The 22,266-nt window shown below is 41.3% G+C and overlaps 1 protein-coding gene across 13 annotated transcripts in view; it reads right to left on the bottom strand.

The window, feature by feature from the left end:
- Tsga10 (testis specific 10) overlaps nt 1-22,266 on the bottom strand; it is a 107,195-nt gene that overhangs the window by 20,286 nt on the left and 64,643 nt on the right. For all 13 annotated transcript variants that reach the window (NM_001393709.1, XM_063266681.1, XM_063266679.1 and 10 more), the window contains 4 exons: nt 20,653-20,708; nt 17,187-17,355; nt 14,779-14,889; nt 12,294-12,479 (listed from right to left, as the gene is read on the bottom strand). In NM_001393709.1, coding sequence (NP_001380638.1) covers nt 12,294-12,479; nt 14,779-14,889; nt 17,187-17,355; nt 20,653-20,708 — 522 coding nt within the window. The remainder of the gene's footprint in view (nt 1-12,293; nt 12,480-14,778; nt 14,890-17,186; nt 17,356-20,652; nt 20,709-22,266) is intronic.

Genomic DNA, 22,266 nt, shown 5'->3' on the forward strand with positions numbered 1-22,266 from the left:
GCCGCATATGTAGCAGGGGATGGCCTTGTCAGGCATCAATGGGAGAAGAGGCCCTTGGTCCTGTGAAGGCTCGATGTCCCTGTGTAGGGGAATGCCAGGGCGGGGAGGTGGGAGTGTGTGGGTGAGTGGGGTAGCACCCTCATAGGAGGAGTAGGTATGGGATAGGGGAAACCAGGAAAGGGGATAACATTTAAAATGTAAGTAAACAAAATATCCAATAAAAAAGAACATATTTCTGGAAAAGTAGACAACAAAAGTACTGGTGTATGCTGAAGGACTCAGAAAGTCAGGAATGGCCTCCCCAGGGAAATGACTGAACAGTGAGCAGACAAGTGGCAGGAGCAGGCATTTCAAGCTGAAAAAAATGCAAAGCACCACAGCTCTGTTGGATGCAAGAATAACATGCTCCAAGAACTGAAAGAAGGGAGTGTGAGTAGAGCTTAGAGGTCACAGAAAAGTAACAGGAGATGCAGAGTCAGGCAGGCTTTAGTAAGTTGTGCTCCTCAGCCAGTGGTGAGGTGATCAGGCTTCTTGTGTTTTTGGAAGCTCACTCTGGAGGTTGTAGATGCTACTAAGATGATTGGCTAAGCTGAGGAAAAACTCTCAAGATGATACTGAGCAACAAACATCTTGTGTGTTTTGATACAAGGTCTCACTATGTAGTCCTGGCTGGCTTGGAACTCACTATGTAGACCAGACATAGACTAGGCTGGCCTTGAACTCAGAGAGTTCCTCCCACCTCTGCTTTCCTGTAAGAAAACATTTTTATCAATTTTATATCTGAGCTTACAGAGAAGAAAGAAATTCTCATTTCCATAAAGGGAGCAAAGCAAGAGAGCACTGAGGTTTTGCAGTTCAGAGATACAGCACTTTGCCTAGCAAACATGAAAAACTGGGTCACACGCATACACACACACACACACACACACACACACACACACAGAGAGAGAGAGACAGAGAGACAGAGAGACAGAGAGACAGAGAGACAGAGAGACAGAGAGACAGAGACCAGCTTTGACATCACATGGTAAACTGAGGTAGACTGTAAAAGGGTATGGTGATTGCAGTTAATCTGATAACAGCCAATTGGCCCCCACCACTTGCTGATAGTGGTGGGCAATTTTTGGGGTCAGCACTACTGACAGATTAAAACTTAATTGTCTGGGTTGGCCCAGAGAGAAACTCTGAACTCTTTCAACTCTTAAGTGTACATGCATACAGACAGAGAGACATACCTCCATTTGATGGATAGAACACAGTCCTAACAGCCACACTTTAATTTTTCTCTCAGTCTTTTTATACCTTCTGACAAAAGTTCTTCATAAAATTATGCATAAATAAAATGTTACATAGAAGGGGAGTTACAGAAGGACGTCCATAGTAAGTTTGAAGCAGTGTTTTATTCTATGAGCTCATTATAAGTTCAATGCAACAGTCTCACATGGCCAAGCTTTATCATAGTACACACCTGTGGTCTCACCCTTGGATCTCACTTAGAATGAATGTTTTTTCCCTTGATCACAAATCTGTTCCAAGCCTATTTCTCTTATTAGGTAATTGATGAAAGCTCATTGTCGTCCTTATTATGCAGCCTTTACTGACTGTTTTGGGAGGAGGGGGCACATTCTTTTCTTTATTCTAACTTCATTACATCTCTCTAGCTGAACAACTAAAACTTTCTCTTTAAACTTTCTTTGTAAAATTATTTTAATCAAATCAGGAATTCATTAATTCATCTAAACAGCATTAATTCATGAAGTTCATCTTCATGTTATCTGCAGGAGATTCGTCCTATAGGGTGGGCTGATGCCCAGGAATCACTAGGCTATATGATAGTGGCAGGAAAGGCATATCAACAGTGAGACACAATCCTGGGATAAAGTCTGTAGGATGTGCCTCTCCAGAGTGCAACCATTGCAGCCATGCAAACTGTGGGCCCTTTCCAGAGCTTGCTTGCCACAGCCTTTCCTATATGACTTCTGTCAACACACACACACACACACACACACACACACACACACACACACACACACACACAAAAGAACCATGACCTCTATATAACCTGGGATTCTTGGATAATGTGCTATAAATGAAAAAGGGGGAAGTCTATTTAGCCATACAGAAACCACCAAAAGCTGATCTGGACCCGACCTCTGGATAGGAAAACAATGTCTTCTGTGATAAACATAAACTTTGATTCTAATAATTTTGAGATGCTACGCTACTCATCTCTACTTCTAAATGTTAACATACAGTTTGTGCCCTGTCAGTAATAACCTGGAGTCACTGTACAAAAGCAAACCCACGGCACCACATGAGATTCCATGCAGTGGAGGATTCTGTTTAAGAAAAGTCTGAGAATACAGGAGGCCAAAATCCAGCTCAAAGCGGAGTCAGAGCAACAAAATAAGACCACACTTCCAGAAATCCACATTACTGAGCAAAATGTGCTGAAAAGTACAAAGTCATTAAGGAAGGAATCTGAAAAGAAAAAATAACACATGGAAAAATGGGCACATTTGAAAAAAAATAGTTGAACATCACTTCTAGAAAGAAACATAGTGTCTCTAGTGAAAACCATAGGAAGGACCAAGAACAGACTAGAACAGATGAAAAGGGACCAGTGCTGTGGAAGACGAAGCACAGAACACAGACGTGCACTCACTATGACAGAACCAATAGTGAAGGGAAATGAGTCAAGATAAAGCAAGACTTGAGGGGACAGGAGAGGGGACTTGAAAGCTGGAATGTTCAAGAAGTAATATCTGAAATATTTCCAGAACTAATAAGAAGTACACGTACTCTGAATGAAACAGAGAAAGAAAAATCGAAAACACCAAAGCCAGAGGAAACAAACCCCACACATGGCAGAAGAATTTAAGCAATGAGAAAGACAAGACCATAATGGGAATGTTGACAGAGGCAGGCAGTAGAGGAGAGAGACTAGAATGAAAAGAGATCTACCAACAAGGACAGGGGCTACTGTCTTGAAGATTTATTTCTAGTTTTCTTTGTGTGTGAATGTGTGCATGTGTTCACCATGGACATGCAGGTACCTGGAAGCCAGAAGAAGGCATCAAATCCCCTGAGTATTAGAGGCAGTTGTGAGCTGTCAGATGTGGGTAGGGGAACTGAGCTCAGGTCCTCTGCAAAGGCATTCTTAACCACTGAGTCAGTCCTCCAATCCCTACCAGGTTATTTTTAAAGTTATAAAGGGAAGTATTCTCAGTCCAGAATTCTATGTTCAGCTAGACTAATTCTCAAGACCAAGGCTACACTAGTCATTTTCAAAGAGCTGGGAAAATGAACATCCTGGTTTCTGCAGAAAGGAAGGCCAGAAAAGGAAACTGAATAAGGAAGAAACAGAACACAAGAAGCAAGTGAACAAAGGATTTATACGCTTCTATGTACATACAAACAGTACTGATCACGAGAACAGCAATGATTATGCACTGTGGTATATAAAGACCATGAAACTAAAATAGTGCATGATAAGGTCGTGAAAATGTGGGGGAGGTGTGACAGAGAAAAGACAGTGTATGCTAGTGAGCAGGATGTGGTACTCATTAGTCAAATATTGCTAAGGAGTTAGTGATGTTAATAATTATTTTAACATCTAAAGGAAAAGGTATACAATGTGTAACCTATAAGCAGTGGCAGCCAGAAATATATAAAGAAGACAAATATATAAAATGGAAAAATAGAAAGAAGGAAAATGATCACAATAAATAGAAAGGATGAATCAAATGACAGTGAAGCTAAGTGTGCTGCCAACGTGACAACTTATTAGTGAACGGAAAGGTACTGTGCATTTTGAGAAACACCTAAAGAAATGTTCAACATCTTTAGTCATAAGGGAAATGCAAATCAAAACAACCCTGAGATTTCACCTCACACCAGTGAGAATGGCTAAGATCAAAAACTCAGGTGACAGCAGATGCTGGCGAGGATGCAGAGAAAGAGGAACACTCCTCCATTGTTGGTGGGATTGCAGACTGGTACAACCATTCTGGAAATCAGTCTGGAGGTTCCTCAGAAAATTGGACATTGAACTGCCTGAGGATCCAGCTATACCTCTCTTGGGCATATACCCAAAAGATGCCCCAACATATAAAAAAGACACGTGCTCCACTATGTTCATTGCAGCCTTATTTATAATAGCCAGAAGCTGGAAAGAACCCAGATGCCCTTCAACAGAGGAATGGATACAGAAAATGTGGTACATCTACACAATGGAATATTACTCAGCTATCAAAAACAACGGCTTTATGAAATTCGTAGGCAAATGGTTGGAACTGGAAAATATCATCCTGAGTGAGCTAACCCAATCACAGAAAGACATACATGGTATGCACTCACTGATAAGTGGCTATTAGCCCAAATGCTTGAATTACCCTAGATGCCTAGAACAAATGAAACTCAAGACGGATGATCAAAATGTGAATGCTTCACTCCTTCTCTAAAAGGGGAACAAGAATACCCTTGGCACGGAATAGAGAGGCAAAGATTAAAACAGAGACTGAAGGAACACCCATTCAGAGCCTGCCCCACATGTGGCCCATACATATACAGCCACCCAATTAGACAAAATGGATGAAGCAAAGAAGTGCAGACCGACAGGAGCCGGATGTAGATCGCTCCTGAGAGACACAGCCAGAATACAGCAAATACAGAGGCGAATGCCAGCAGCAAACCACTGAACTGAGAATAGGACCCCTGTTGAAGGAATCAGAGAAAGAACTGGAAGAGCTTGAAGGGGCTCGAGACCCCATAGGTACAACAATGCCAAGCAACCAGAGCTTCCAGGGACTAAGCCACTACCTAAAGACTATACATGGACTGACCCTGGACTCTGACCTCATAGATAGCAATGAATATCCTAGTAAGATCACCAGTGGAAGGGGAAGCCCTGGGTCCTGCTAAGACTGAACCCCCAGTGAACTAGACTGTTGGGGGGAGGGCGGCAATGGGGGGAGGGTTGGGAGGGGAACACCCATAAGGAAGGGGAGGGGGGAGGGGGATGTTTGCCCAGAAACCAAAGAATTATTATTAAGTATTAAATAAATTTAAAACAAACAAACAACAAAAAAAAAAGGTACTGTGCATTTTTTAAAAATCGGTTAAACTGGATTGGTGACCCGGGCCTGTAATCTCAGATACTCAAGAGGCAGAAAGGTCCAAAGTTCACAGCTGTCTGCACTTTACGGCTCTCAAAAAGTGAGAGGACTAGGAAATGAATCAGCGGGAGAGGGTTTGTCCAGACTCAATCATCAGTAACATACACAAAAGGAAATTCAAGGCTATGTAGCAAGTTCAAGTCAAGTATGTGCATATTGAAACTGTCTCAGAAAATAAAACTGACAATGAATGTAAATGTAACATTTCAGACATATAAAAATTTCACAAAAAATTGTGTCCACAGCCAGAATGAGCATCAGTCATTGTAAGCAGATGTAACACTGGAGAGAGGGCAGGACCTCTCTGCAGACAATGAGCAAAATACGCAGAGACCTACCCTGGCTGATTCTGTGTTGTACCCGTTTCAGCTTTCAGTGTCCACCTGACCCCTGAATGACTACATTTTACATAGCAACAGCCTTGACAACATGAGTTACTCCATTTTAAATATCAAGGAGTGACTCTACGTTTTCTCTCTTTGTCTGTCTCTGTCTCTCTGTTTCTCTCTCTCTCTCTCTCTTCGTGTGTGTGTGTGTGTGTGTGTGTGTGTGTGTGTGTGTGTGGTCCAGAGACCAACACCAAGTGCATTCCTTAGTCACATCCATGTTACTTTTTTAAGATGCATTCTCTCACTGAGCCTGAAGCTCACCAATTCAGCTAAATTGATTGGCCAATGAGCTCTAAGGATCATGCCAATGAATAATGACACTGGAAAACATGCCACGTTATGTTACAAAGACCAGCCTCCTGAGGAGAAATATGCAGAGCCTTCGTAATCTGCAGAACAGGATCAAGTGGCCCACACATTTGTACTTTCAAGTCCAGAATCTTAGGCAAAAGAGAAAAAACTATCAATCAGAGCAATGGAACCTTACCCCAGACTTTAGAAGAAGCCTTTCAAGACCAAACATTGGCAGGCCCTCTGCCTGGTCAGTACCTTCTTATGAGTCTTGTCCAGGAAAACTGCCATAGCAAAGGACCCCTGTCTCTGCCCCTGGCCTGCATCTAGATCCTGCCTTGAGCAGCTTTGCCCCTGTGGTCACAGAAACTCTTCTTGTACCTGTGTTGAGTCTCTACCTCCAACTCAGAACAGCCTTTCTAAACTCTAGTGTTTTAAGCTCTTTCGGGCATTCTATAACCCTGTGCATGGATATGCACAGTATTAATTACGTATTAGCAAATAAGAAAGGTATCGAGGGGCTGTTGGCGCCAGCAGCTAGCTATAAGGCAGAATTGGTATCACTGGGCAAACAGAAACTAATGAAACCAATTTAGGTTGTGAATGTGTTGTTATTCAATTAACTGTGACATTGTATAAAGATGCAAATGTGCTCGTCTGTTTTTTTACTACATAACACACTCACAACACACAAAAATAGCAATGATACAAAAACAGAATCCAAAGACGAAAAGACAGGGAAATGTGCAGCTTTCATAATCTGTGGAATAGGATCAGGTAATCCATACATTTATACTTTTTATTCCAGATCTTAGAGAAAAGGCAAGGGGAAAACTACTTGAGTAAATAAATGGCAAAAGATATTCTCAATTTGATGAAACCAAGCAAGTGTGATTTATCAAATAAAATAATTATAAAGATATACTGTGTAGTTAAATCAATTCAACAAAATTGACAAATTACTAAATGACATGAAGTATTAAAATTAATAAAAGAGAAAAAGAATAGGCCTGTAACAAAGAGTCTGACTAGCAATTTAAAAACTTTCCAGAAAGAACAGGTACAGATGGCTTCAGACTTCGATTCTACCAAACCTTTAAAGAATTGGCAGCAAATACATACAAGCTCTTATAAAAACTAGAAGCAAAAGGAACATTTCCAAGTTATTATATGAAGTCAGTGTCATGTGGATCCTACAACTACCACTTGGATCTTATACAAACATAGGTTGTTACAAGAGAAAAACTTCAACAAAAATCACTAGAAAACCAAATCTAGCACCAAAAAGAATAATTGTTATTCATAATGAGCAAGTAGGATTTATCTTAGAGATGCAAAATTATACTTAATACCTTGTATAAAATTTAACCCAGCATGGATCAAAGACATGAAAGAAAGTGGAGTGGCTGGTTATGACAGCTAATGGGCACACTGTTTTTGTTTTCGTGTGATGAAAATGTTCAAAAGTGGTCATTTTTACAGGGTCATAACACATAATATTCCAAAGACCACTGAATATACCTTAAATAGGACAACCGTATGGCAGGAATAATTCATGATAAAAGGTATTAGAAAAAGCAGTAACTTTAAAATTTGCAAGGCCGGTGTGGCGGTACATGCCTATAATCTGGGAGACATAAGCAGACATGAGTTCAAGGTCAGCTTGGGCTGTACACTAACATCCTATCTCGAAGGAGAATAGAGGACAGTAATACTCTGTAGCTGAAGACACCACACACGTTGGTCACCAGACATGACGAAAGCAAGCTGGAGCTGACCAGGGCAGTAACCATATTACTGGAGTGTGTCATGCAGGCTGCTGGGAGTGGACAGTCATCAATGGTCTTACCCAGAACTAATAGTTAATAATAGCATTGACCCTGCAAGCTATAATAGCAACTGGCATGGCAAGATACACCCTGGATGCAGAGTGGTGTGGCTGTTTTGAGGATAACCGTCAGGTTTATGGTCTACCCCAGGTAGGGAAATTCATGCCTAGTGCTGGAAATCTGGGTAAGAACCTGTGGCTAGAGGGGCCCAGGTCCCAGGGTAAGCCTGCTACAACTGTGGTCCTCATCAGAGCAGCAAGTGTCTTTTCCTTTGGCGATAGTTAAAGTAGAGACTCCACTTGATCAAAGTGCAGAGAATAAGTGTTGGGATGCTCAACCACAGATGGGATGCATGTGTCACTGCCTCCCTCAGACCCAGAGGTATAGAGCGGTGACAGAGATGTGCTTATCCACACAAGTACATTTTCAGGATAATTTTTGTCTTTAAGTTGACATCATATTTGTGGAATATAATACATTCACACAGTATGCCATGATCAAAGCAGGGTAACAACAGATGTACCTCCTTTGATATCAATTTCTGATATCAAGCAGCAGTCGTTCACTGCTGTAAACTGTACTAACCTAGAATACTGATGATGTTATAGGCATTTCCCTGCCTTGAGTGCACTTTGGTAATGATTACCCGCTTTTCTCTATCCTCCCTCTCTCTTATCTGTCTCACCCTCTACATAAGTTTAAATGAGCATATAGGAACATAGCTTCCAGGTCATAGGACACTAAAGAATTACTTAAGGAAAACGTAATTCATATGGGAAAGATTCATAATAATTATAAGTGCATCTGCATTTCTTTATCTCGCAAATCAACGAAAAGACAAGTTAACTGTTAAAACGGGGCTGTGATCTAAAATATTACAGAGAATTCCTGCCACTTAATAAGAAAAATGTACAGCCAGTGGTAGTGGCAACGCCTTTAATCCCAGCAATTGAGAGGCAGAGGCAGACAGGTCTCTGTGAGTTCAAGGCCACCCTGGTCTACAGAGAGAGTTCCAAGACAGTCAAGGCTACATTAAACAAATAAATAAACAAAACCCTGTCTTGAAAAACCCACCCACCAACCAACCAACCAACCAACCCCAACCAACCAACCAACAATTGAATAGAAGCAAGGTATACAAATGTAAGGAAAGAAGAATCATCCCAAGGTCTGGAGAGACTGCACAATGGCTGACAGCGCTTTCTGCTCCTGCAGAGGACCAGGGTTTGGATCTAGCATCAGCATGGCTGTATACAATCATCTGTAATTATTTCCCACAGAATCCGATACCCTCTTCTGGCTTCTATGGGACCCATTGACACATACATCCTGGCCAACACTCATGCACACAAAACTTTAAATTTTTAAAAATGTATTCAAAAGAAATTTAAGAGAAAACCCATCTGAAAGGTGTTGTGGATTTGGTCTAATGTTTACATTATGTTATTTGGGTTCCCAAAATTTCCCAAGAGTCAGTATGTAAGTAAGATGCTGACGGTTCCTGCCCCCTGTTGGTTCTGGTTGGTACATAAAGTTGCCAGCAGCCAATGGCAGGGCAGGAAGACAGAGGTGGGACTTTAGGATTTGTGGTCAAGGGGACCAAGGGTAGAAAGGAGATTCGCCATGCCAGAAAGGAGTAAGATCCAGGCTTGAGAGCTGCAGAAGAGAGAGAGCGCATGCTGATCATGGAAGAGCCAGGGAAAAGCGGCCCCAGCTTCCCCCAACACCCTCCACTGGGTCTAGGGTAGCAAACATGGAATATAAATTTTAGTAAGTAATAACTCAGGAGTACCGGAGGGGAGGCGTTAGCGACATGGAAGTTTGGGAGTGGCCCAACCATTAAGCTGTTTAAGGCATATTAAAATAGAAGGCAGTGTGTGTGCATGTGTTGTGCATGTGTATGTGCATGTATGTGTGTGTGCCTTTCATTTGGGAATCCAGAACATTGAGGCGGCAGCAAGGAATTCACACCACCACCACTGCCGGGACGATTTAGAGTAGCGTTAATCACTAACAGCAACAAGAGGAACCTTAACTGGTCAATAAACACTGAACCCTGTAACTTGTGTCTTTACCAGACATGTGCCACCCGCTACTGACGAAATGTGAGTCAGACAAGTGTCGGCCAGCCTTCTGCCAGGAACTCCCGGCTTCCTGCTATTGGGCTGTTAGTGCTGGTTTTGCTCTTGCCGAAGGGAAAGCCTCAAACATCTTAGCCATATGTGGCGGGAGTTCCTTAAAGAGGTCCTACATATCCGTCAAAGATATTTATAGAACACAGTCTTTTTGGCACAGCGGTCGCTTACTCTAGAAAGTGCTTTGCTAACAATGTATAGAAAGGAAACTTCCAAATGAATTTCTGGTGCACAGTTGCTTCTGAGAGTTTGTGTAATTTTCGTGGGTTTAGAGGACACATTGTTTTGGTAAAAGATTCAGTTGTAGTTTTTAAAAAGCAGTATTAAGGGGCTGGGGATTTAGCTCAGTGGTAGAGCGCTTACCTAGGAAGCGCAAGGCCCTGGGTTCGGTCCCCAGCTCCAAAAAAAAAAAAAAAAAAAGCAGTATTAAAAGACATTCAGTTTCACTTGTAATCTAGGAAACAAAACACAACTGTGGAAAAAAAATAAGGCCCATAATACTGAATATAGTATTTAAGCAAATTATAAGCCATGATTTCTGGCAAGAGAAAATTTTTAGAAAGCAATTTAATAAACTAAGTGAAATCGTGTGTGTCTCAGACTAGGCCCTCACTTTCAAACATAAGTCTAAGAAAACAGAGCCAGAAGAAATAAAAAAAATGTTTGTTACAGACCCCTTCACTATGGAAAAGGGGGGGAATTCCCCTTAATAAGGGGATAATGTAAGCAAGAAAATATTTACACAACGAATATACATCACTGTTTGACGTATATGTGTAACGAATCAGATGAAGCTTTAAAGTTGCTGCTGACCTTACAAGGGCTGGTTGCAAACACATAACTAGTATATTTTATTACTTAAGTAAAATTATTTGTAGTGCCTAGGATAAATTTGGGCAAGTACCCAATACTGAACCAAATCCCCAGCCCTAACAAATAAAGACGGCATGACAGAGACTGGAGAGACAACTCAGCAACTAAGAGGACATATTGCATTGCCAACCAAAAGCCTGATTCCCAGCACCCAGGTCAGGCTGCTGACAACCATGTGTAACTCCAATGCCAGGAGATCCAACACCATGGGCACTGTACTTACATGCACAAACACCTTCCCTCTCCCTCTTTCTCACATATGCACATACATCATACATACATACATACATACATACATACATACATACTTACATACATACATACACTAACAATAAAAAACAGGGCTAGAGAGATGGCTCAGTGGTTAAGAGCAATGACTGCTCTTCCAGGGGTTCCAAGTTCAAATTCCAGCAACCACATGGTGGCTCACAACCATCTGTAATGGGATCTGATGCCCTCTTCTGGTGTGTCTGAAAATAGCAACAGTTTACTCATATACATAAAATAAATCTTTTTAAAAAATAAAATCTTAAAACACACACACACACACACACACACACACACAAAGGGGTAGGGAGTAGGTCTAGGAAGATAGCTCAGTCAGTAAAATGTTTGCAATGCAAACCTGGGGATCTGAGTCTGACCTCTCAGAAACTATATGTTAAAAAACAAACAAATCCAGACATGGCTGGCGGGGCACACCTGTAACCCCAGTACTGGAGAGCAAAGAAGAGGAGCTTTCTGGGGCTTTCTGACCAGCCAGGCTAGCTGAGCTGTTCTGCTCCAGGTTCACTAAGAGACCCTGTCTCAGAAAACAACAAGAAAGGTAGAAAATGACTGAGGAAGATGCCAGTTGCCAACCTTGGCCTACGCACACGAATGCACGCAAGCATTTACAATGGCAGGTGGTACACACATGCACATCTGCAAACCTGACCTGAAAACAGAAAACATATGTCACTGGTAGGTGAGAGATGCACAGAAAGAGTGTGGGCTCATGAGAAGCAGCCCGAATAATGTCAAAGTTACACGTCCCCAATACGTGGGTGAGAAGCTTAATGTCCAGTAGACTCAATGTTTGCTTTCTTTTGATTTGATTTATCGTGTGTGTGTGTGTGTGTGTGTGTGTGTGTGTGTGTGAGAGAGAGAGAGAGAGAGAGAGAGAGAGAGAGAGAGAGCGAGCGCTCATGTGCTCCCCACCCAATGTGGCTCCTGGGAATGGAACTCAGGTCCTCTGGAAGAGCAGCAAGAGCTCTTAACCACTGAGCCACACTGCTCCTGACTCTGGTGATATTTCATGAAAACACGTGAAACAAATGCAGCAACATGCTAATGCTAATGTTCTTACACATACAGGATAGAAACAGATCTAGTTTATTGCTTTTTTTAAAAAAAATTTTTTTAATGGTTCCCAACTAAGAAAAAAAAGCTGGTGATTACTCTGTTTGTGGGTACTGAGAACCAAGGTGGGTAGAAGAACAATCAAGAAGTTCTATCTTACAATGCATTTATATAACTCAACTGTTTGTCACTATGTTGAGCCCAACCAAACTCACTAATGTGACATGTGGCACCGTGTAAGCACATTTCTACACTTACTTGCTCAACTTCTCTGTTAAGGGCATCGACTTTTTCCTTCAGTCTGTTGCCCTCGGCTTCCGCGGTGATAAGCTCCAGTTTGAGTGTGTTGTTTTCTGCCTCTAGTTGGCGGGCCTTATTTTCCCAGTTTTCAGCATCTTCGTTGGCTTTTCGGAGTTGTTCCATTATTTGCCGGTTCTCAGATTCCTAAAAAGCAAATCTTGTGTGTTACTTTAAAACCTTGAAAGTGTTTAACATAAAGTGTGTATGGAACAGTGTGATCTGGGCCTTGGGAAATCACTTGCTACACAACCCTGAGGAAATCCTACTCACCTGAACCTAGAAAGGGCCTCCTGTAAGGGATATAAAGAAGTGTACTCCAACCTGCGTCAGTCAGGCACCCTCTCAGCACATGACTCATCTTCAGGACTGGACACACAGCCCGTGCTTCTTCTTAGGGAATCTTCCCTCCATGACTGCTCACTGAACCCTGATGGCCTCAGCTGCCAACCTCACACCATTCCCTTGCTTCCAATCATTTTATTGAGCTGTATGTACTGGTCACAGAATTTCTACATGACCCCTTCATAGCTCATGACCGCTTCATAGCTTAAGTGTCAATTTCTGATGAGATTTATTTTTATTGTTTTTAAGTGGGGTGTGTGTGTGTGTGTGTGTGTGTGTGTGTGTGTGTGTGTGTATTCACGTTGACAGCTGGTGCCCTTGGAGACCAGATATTTGGGTCCTCTTGAGTTGACCTTGGCTCAGAACACTGCCCTTGAGTCCTCTGTAAGAGCGCTCTTCACCACTAAGCCATGTCACCTGACTCTGAGGCATCATTTTCTTGTCACAGACTATAATCTTTCTTGGGCTTTCTACTATTAAGCTGTCAGAAATTGCTCAAAAGTATTACTCAAAAAATACCAAATGTATGCTCATAATATACACCTATGTGTAAGTTGTGCGTACAATACAGAGCCCAATCATTTTTGGCAGTCCTGGGACTGAATCCAGGACCGTGTACACACCAGGCAAGCACTCTTACTACTGAGCTGTATCTACCACCTGTGGGAACCAGATTGGTTTTTTAAATCTTCAAAGTGATACCATAAATAAATTTAAGTAAGACCTGCTTTCTATAGGCAAAATTCAGTTCCATAAATAATATACTATGTTAAATAACCACTGTTGGCTACTTCAAAACCATATCTTACCTTAGGGACTGGAAAGATGGTTCATGCTGCTCCTGTAAAAGCCCAGGTTTGGTTCCCAGCAACAATATTGGGCAACTCACCACTTTCTGTAGCTCCAGCTGGAGGGCATCTCACCTCTGCGGGCGTCCACACTCACACACAGGTAGACACACATGTTCACACGGAATTCACATGCATAGGAAGGAAACAGCCTCAGGACTGTAGTCTGCCCAGCCTGCTCTTTAAATATCAGTCATTATCTCAGTGATGTCTGTCAGGAAGGCTCTCCTTCCAGAGACAGTGCATTCCCCGTCAGAAATCCTCAGCTAATAAAACAACCAAAGAACAACAAACGAGTCCCCACTATTTCTAATCAAACTCAGACCCAGACGTTCCAAAGCTCCTGAAGCAACAGGCACAATCCAGGAATCCTAAGAATGCCTTATCTCACCAAGCCCTTAAAAATGTTGTTTAGCTGGGGATTTAGCTCAGTGGTAGAGCGCTTACCTAGGAAGCGCAAGGCCCTGGGTTTGGTCCCCAGCTCCGGAAAAAAAAAAAAAAAAAAAAGAACCAAAAAATGTTGTTTATGTATGTTATGAACACATGGTCAAAATATGTTTGTATGCAGATATTAAGTGAAGTGTTAAATGAAATACACAGCTAGGGAAGTAAAGTTCCCACAGACACTTTGAGTCTCATGTGGGACCAAAGTGTATCACACCACACCTGTGATATTGATCTATTACACTATGTTAGACATTTTATCTAAGTACATCTCTGTGTACTGAATACACAGTAGTACTAAGTGCATCTGATGTTCAGACAAGCTGTATATTACAGAGCTCACACACTCCCAACACACACACACACACACACACACACACACACACACACACACACACACCTTAGATCAAGTAGTGGCTAAAGAGATGTGCAAATGACAGCAACCTAATGGTTCTTAGAAACAGATGGTCTCAAAATAGTGTGATCCATTCTGCTCTGTCCAACAGGAAGAGCCACTTTTGTCGTGTATAACAGAAAACACAGTATTTTATGCCCCTTGTTCTTCAATTAGAGAGAATCTACTTACCTGGGCTGTTTACTCTGAATTTAGCAAACTGAAAGGAAATGTGCTCAAGAGTCATCTTACAGGACACTGGTGATTCTGAATGCAAATGGTTAATCTGCACAGTCAAAACTGTAATATCTGGTTAGATAAAGGCTTGGTTCCCAATTCTGGTGAGGGTAGTAGATCACTAAACTCGGCCTTATGAAAACTTGTGTTCCGAGCAAGGAGACCCATGTCTGCATACCTCAGACTTTAATATGTTCTTCAGCTTGTTAACCTCCAGGTTCGTGTCCTGGACCTTCTGCTTTATGTCGCTGAGCTCATTATGAGTGTCATTCAGTTTTTTGGACAGCGCCTATGGGAAAAAAGATAGCTAGATTTGACTATAATAAATAGACACTACTATATGTGAAAGCATCTAAAGTGTAAATATCTGAATCGGATGATTATATAAAATTAATATAGTAACCATGTCAAAATCTATGTGAACAAGGTTAAAAACAAACAAAAAACAAAAACAAAAACAAAATACCAAAAGAAAACAGGCAAAGAGCCCAGACGTCAGGGAGCATGAGTTGGTAACACTAAATTAAGCTTTAGTAGTAATCAAAAATATGCTAATTAAGACAACAGAATAGCATTCTGGCTACCAAGTTGGTGAAGAGTGAAAGTTTCAACTGTGGTAAGGAATGGGAATTTCCGCACATTGTTTACTGTAAAAGAGTTTTCACAGAGAACTTGTGAACCATTCTCATAGAGACGTGCTGAGCATTTCCAGATGCTCAGAAGAGAGAAGCCATTCTCTGCATTTGAAATGTAAAACATTCTAGTCACAATGTTGCTATGAAATCAGTAAAAATACACATGAAAAGCTAACACAACAGTAACTGGATGGTTAAGACCCCAAGAAATATTTCTTTTTCCTTTCCTTCAAAATAAAAGTTCTATAATGAACTTATAATTCTGTTAAAAGGTGTGGTACTAAAAATAAAACTTTCTAAGGTTCCCATTTTCCAAAATTTCTACATTGTTCTTTCTTAGCCTGTGGTTTACAAAAAGACTTCTCTTATATGACCTACGGGAAGAAGAAAACTACCCTAGAGCACATGTAAACTCTTATGATGATAGTTTTCTTCTGGAGACCAATCAAGAGTATGCAGTTTAAGGAGGCAGAGAAATTTATGTCATGGTCAGCTAATAAGTGACATCCCGGACACTATAGTAAATGCTTCCCTTGCCATCCACTTTACAGATCATGCCTTTCTTAGAATTTAAATGCATGATAATACAGTCCAGCAAAGAGAGCCAACCCCATGTGAGCTTAGATAACTAGGTCTATTGCCTCCTCGCATAGAAAGGGCAGCCGGTTTCATTCTACCTACATTTAAAAAGTGTTCGTAAAAGCAGTATGGTGGCTTAAAGGAGAGGGGCCCCATAGCCTCATGTGCTTGAAGGTTTGGGAAGGATCAGGAGGTGTGTCTTGTTGGAGTGTTGTGGCCTTGGAGGAGATATGTCAGTGGGATGAGTTTGGGTTTCTAATGCCCATGCCAGGCCTCTTTTTCTCTCTGCCTGCTACCTGCAGATTAGCATGGGAACTCTTAGCTACTGCTCCAGGAGCATAGCATGCCTGTCTGCCTATCTGCCTGTCTGTCTGCCTGTCTGCCTGTCTGCCTGTCTGCCTGCCTGTCTGCCTGCCTGCCTGTCTGCCTGTCTGTCTGTCTGCCTGCCTGTCTGCCTGTCTGCCTGCCATTGCACTCTGCAATGATGATCATGGACCAATCCTCTGAAACTATCAGCAAGCCCTCAATTAAATTACTGCTTTTATAAGTTGCCTTGGTCGTGATATTTCTTCACAATGATAGAACAGTAACTAATAGAATTAGAATTTTGAATTTAATGAAATAAGCAGAAATACATGTTAAATGTCAAAAGTAGCTGTTAACTCAAGTACCCCAGAATGACCTCAAAGTGATTACAGCCAAGCATAACCTTGGGCTCCTGGTCTTATGGGTTCTACATCCTGAGTGCTGGGACTAGGGGCACCAGTACCTGGTTTTGTATGGTTCAGGGTGTCAAACTCAGGATTCGTGCTTAACAAGCACCTACTAACTGAGATGAGTCACTAGTTTCTGTTACTTGTTTTCTATTTTTTTTCAAGAAATAGAATGTTTTAATGTTCAAATTTGTAGTGTTATTAGAACTGAAGACTGTCACTGAAATACATTGTGTTACAGAGTAAAAACTAGAATTTCCCTAAAAAGTATCATAGTGCTAAAAAAGGTCCAAAAATGTACCATAGTCCACACATAATATTTAATCACAGTAATACATAGTCCATCATAAATATGCCACTGCTTTAAAGCTTTCCATAGCTTTTAATCCTTGTTTGTTTATTCAAATACCCTTTGATACAGAAGTTTTTCTAAGGTTTAAAACAAACCCATTCTATTCCATTCCTCTTTCTTTAATATCTAATACTTTCTGTCTGAGACTTTCACCTAGAAATTATATGTCAATCTGTTATAAAAGTAAAAAACAAGAGTGTTGTGAGTTTCAGTGTCTGGGCTTTTCTACAAAATGAAATAAGGGCTGTGTCTCTGAAGAAATCATTTTTTGTCTTTGAGAAGAATATTCTGAGAACAAGAAGTATACCTGGTTTTCTTGTTTGACTTTGGCAAACTGTTCTTGAAGATTGTCATTCTCATGAGCCAAGATATCTCTCTCCCTGGCGATCTGCCCCAGCTCGTCATTCGTTTCATCCAGCTGCCGGCGCATTCTGGAAATATCTTGTTCGCACATAATTAGGGCTTCCGTAGACTGTCTATTCCGCAAATCAAACAGTACATAAGAAGAATAGCTTACTGAAATAGAATGACAGATTCTCACAGGACAGAAGATGGACAGTTAAAATGAAAACTAACTGTAAAGGTTTAAGACGTTTACATTTAAAGGAGCTAACGCTGTAAAGACACTTCCCTTCTCTCTGGCAGTCCCACACTTCAGTATGGAAAGTATAAACAGACAAGTCAGGGGGTGGGTCACTGCATCTCAAACTTCTGACACATATGGGAAGTTCACCATACTTCTAGCCATTTTTTTTTTTTCGGAGCTGGGGACCAAACCCAGGGCCTTGCGCTTGCTAGGCAAGCGCTCTACCACTGAGCTAAATCCCCAGCCCCTATTTCTAGCCATTAAGGCTGACTCTCCTCTGCCACATCTTCTTCCCCTGTGCCTTTAAAAGTCCGTTTTCATTTATTTGTTAGAGTCACACCAAAGTATTTTCTATTATTTGTGACTATTGTGAAGGGTGTTGTTTCCCTAATTTCTTTCTCAGCCTGTTTATCCTTTGAGGAGAGGAAGACTATTGATTTATTTGAGTTAATTTTATATCCAGCACTTTGCTGAAGTTGGTTATCAGGCTTAATAGTTCTCTGGTGGAATTTTGGAGGGTCATTTAAGAACACTATCACATCATCTGCAAATAGTGATATTTTGACTTCTTCCTTTCCAATTCGTATCCCTTTGACCTCCTTTTGTTGTCTGATTGCTCTGGCTAGGACTTCGAGTACTGTATTGAATAGGTGGGGAGAGAGTGTGCAGCCCTGTCTCGTCCCTGGTTTTAGTGGCATTGCTTCCAGTTTCTCCCTGTTTGTTAATGCTGAAGCAGCTCATCTCATAGAATAGTGGAACAGCCTTTTAAGAGCGAGTTAAAGCACCTAATATGTGGCAGTAGCTCAGAGGGTTAGGGCAGGGCTTTCCAGAACACTGTGTATGTTCTGAATCAATGTCCAACATACGGTACTATTTCCCTTTAGCCAGTATTCATGGTCCGAGAATTGAAAAATGGAAATCAAAATGGTACCACTCCCCATTACCCCTAGTGATCTACTAGAATGTTTACTTCCTATTCCCACAACATTATATTGTGGTACCCTCCAAGCTTTGGTTCTAGAGTGGGGAGAGGGTTTCAATCAGGAGGTACAAGAACCATTCCACTGATCTGTAAGCCAAGGCATCCTCCTGGCCACTTTGTGTTCCTGAGTCAGCATGCTAAGAAAGGAATTAAAGTATTAGGATTGATTCAGAGTACCAGAGGCAGACTGACTGGTGTCCCACAATGAAAGAAAATAACAGCATGTCTGAAATGCAAATCTTTTAGGGCATCTCTTAGTGTTATGATGCCCTTTGATTAAGTCAATGGGAAAGAAACTTCAACTTAACCTAGGTAGGATGATAAAAACCCCAGGTCCTTCTCGAGTGAAGGTGTCACGCCCCCATATAATGAATCTAGACTTACTGAGGCAGTTTTTGAAGGCACAAGAAATGAAACATGAATAGTACATTATCAACTACAGCCACATGACTAGTTACAGAAGTCAGGATTCTAATTACCACACATCTCCTCTGTGTGTGTGTGTGTGTGTGTGTGTGCGTGCGCGCGCATATGTGTTTGTGCATGTGTACATGTACATACATACTTATTGAGCAGATCTGTGTTTTTCTTTCCTGTATTACAGTTTATCAGATAATACACTAATTTAGTTGCTTTCAGAACTTATGTGCCATTATATCTATATTATCAAGTTTAATTCATGAATTATCAAAAAAATAAACATTCCTCAAGGGACTTTGCCATTTTTATGGAGGAAGAATTAGTGCATTTTCATTTGGACACAGGATGGGTATTTCACATCACCTGGACTTATGACCTTGTTACATTCTTCATTTAAAAATTAAAAAAGACATTAGATGTGACTGTGTGTCAACTTGGTGAGAGATAGACTTGCGATGGCTGGTCTTATCAACTGGGTGACACTTAAAGACCCTGGAAAACACACCTCTAGGAATAATGTCCAAGATGGTGTTTTTGGAGAAGCTTAACATACTGGGGAAGCCCCACCCTCAAAGTGGACAGCACCCCTTAAGTGGCTCTTCCAGGAAAGCAGTGCTGTGTGGCCCCAGCCCTTCTTACTGAATGTATGCAGCCATAGCTGCTCCTGCTGTCAACAGACTCCAGCTTCACCAGTCCTTCGATGTAGACTGAACACCAGCAGCTCCAAGGTGCTCCAGTCCCCAACCCTGCTCTCAGGCTGCTGAGGTGTCTAGCTTTATGGACTGGGCCGACACAGAGCTCTGCTCCTGCAGTATGCCCACCACTGTTGTAGGATACTCAGCCTCTGTTGGATTCTGTCCCTTCTGCGCCTGGCATAGTTCTCAGCTCCACGGACCCCTCAGAATCATTGTCTTCGTGGTTAACTCCCTGCTAACATTGCAGATGCTTCCTGGACATGTCTACAACAAGTTCTCAGAGGCTCTTTAAATTCAGAGGCAAAATCCTTTCTCTGAACACACATCCTGTCGTGTGGGACCTGGAAGCCTGGTGTTTCCTAAAGTCTCTCATCATAAACAACTCATTCCTTCTATTGTTCTTCTTTTTTTTTTTTTTTTTTTGTTCTTTTTTTCGGAGCTGGGGACTGAACCCAGGGTCTTGCGCTTCCTAGGCAAGCACTCTACCACTGAGCTAAATCCCCCAACCCCCCTTCTATTGTTCTTATTTCTTCTAAAGCCCAATTTAGTACCTCTTCTTCCTGTAGTCCAATAAAAATTACTTTAAAACTTTAAAACCCCTAATAGCCTTTACTCCCAAAGGATGAAAATCAAACTCGCTGTGTATTGTACAGGCCTCTTCGCATGTTTGGCTCCTCCTTTCATCATTTCTTTTTATCCAAAGATTTAATTTCCCATGTGTGTGTTCTGCCTATAATTTTGCATATGCACCGCATGCATGCCTACCGCAGACAGGAGAGTATAGGATCATCTGGACCACCATCCACTGCAAGAACAGAACATGCCCCTAACAGCTGAGCCATCTCTCCAGTCCCTTCACTTCACTCATACTTGAGGGAGCTGTGATCCTTGCTACTATGTCTGCTTTGGAAGCCCTGCCCTTTATTTCTCCTGGTGCACACCATCCTCTGCTTTACTCTCCAAGACAACCTAGGCCTCTGTTGAACATCAGGCTGGATACATAACACAGCCTCCTGACTTTCGGTCTCTTTGTATTATACGTAAATCCTACTGACTCCAGTAAGAGCTCCAGTATTGTTGAAGCATTTACCTTGATGCCTGTTCCATCTCAGCAATGATATTCTTCATGCCTGAAATGGTCTTTTCCTTAAAATTAATAAAAATATTAAGTTAAAATTATTTAAAAGTAGTTCCTACTAAAGCTGAATGAATAAAAGAACCCTCCCCCATGATTTCCATTTGTCTGTAAACACTTATACCATATTTTATATACTTTAAAGCCTATAATCAATGTATATACTTATACTAGGTAAAGTTAATATATTCATAAAAGGGAAGAATATACTTAAGTATATTGATATGAGATCATATAACTAATATTGTGTTAAAAGATTTGTGCAATCATCCAGCTATAGAAGACCCCCATAACTACCATGTTTTAAATGAAATATTCCATACTAAATAGTATTAATTTTTTCTATATGTTCCTTATATTATAAAACTTGGGAAAGTGAATGATATGTAACTGAATTTGTTTCTTTTTAATTATTTATTTCATTTTTAAGAATATAATATAACATAATAAGGCCATTTCCCTTTACCTTTCCTCCCTCCAAACTCCCCCATGGCTCTCTTTCAAATTCATGGTCTCCTTTTTTTTTTTTACTCGTTGTTGTCATGTACATGTATGTATATGTATATACACACATATCCCTAAACACATAAATGCTAACTGCTCAGTCTGTATGGTATGTGTATGTGTGTTTTCAGGGCTGACATTTAGTATTAGATAACCAATTGGTGAGCTCTTCCCTAGCCTCAATCCTACATATAGAACCATAGGCAATTATCTCTTAGAAAAAAAACAACTGAGTACATTATTTATATTAGCAATATAAACTTCAAATATCTGTCCCAGTATATTTCAGAGCTGTTGTGAAGAAAATACAAAGAGTGGACTCAGTAGAGGCTGAAATGGATTTGAATGCTGCCTCTGATACTATTGCCTTCAAACCCTCAGTGAGCATGCCCTGTCTTCATGTGCCCCACTCTAGGCGATCGTTAGCTTGTGCTCTTTGATAGAATGATGAAGACTCTGTATGTGACAGTGTGACCAAACATATTTGGCCAGGGTATTATTACAGCCCCCATTAACAAAACAATTCATACCGCTGAAGAACAAACTCATGGAAGAAAACCTCACGCATGCGCACACACACACACACGCACACACACACACACACACACACACACACACACACACACACGCACACACACAAAACACGCACAGTGGGAAGGTAGCTCACTCTGTAAAGCACTGCTGTGCAAGCCTGTACTAGCATGAGGGCCTCAGTTGATCCCAGCAGCCGTATGAGGTGTGCACGTGCGATCCTAGCTCTGAGGTGGAAACAGGAGATCCCTAAGGCTTGGCAGCAGCCTCCAGCCAAATTAGTTGCTTTGGGTTCAGTGAGAAATTCAAAACATAAGGCATACACATATCACATGCGCGCACGCACGCGCGCGCGCGCACACACACGCACACACACATACACACACACACATACACACACATTTTTAAAAAGTAAAAGAGTCAGTTTATACAGGGTTTTAAGCAAGTTGTGATGTCATACATTAAAAAGTGAATTTAGAAAACTTCACTGAACATCTAGTGCCTTAAAAGACATTACATGATTAGGTACAGATT

This window comes from Rattus norvegicus, chromosome 9 (genome assembly GCF_036323735.1).
Source record: "Rattus norvegicus strain BN/NHsdMcwi chromosome 9, GRCr8, whole genome shotgun sequence".
NCBI classification, from domain to species: Eukaryota; Metazoa; Chordata; class Mammalia; order Rodentia; family Muridae; genus Rattus; species Rattus norvegicus.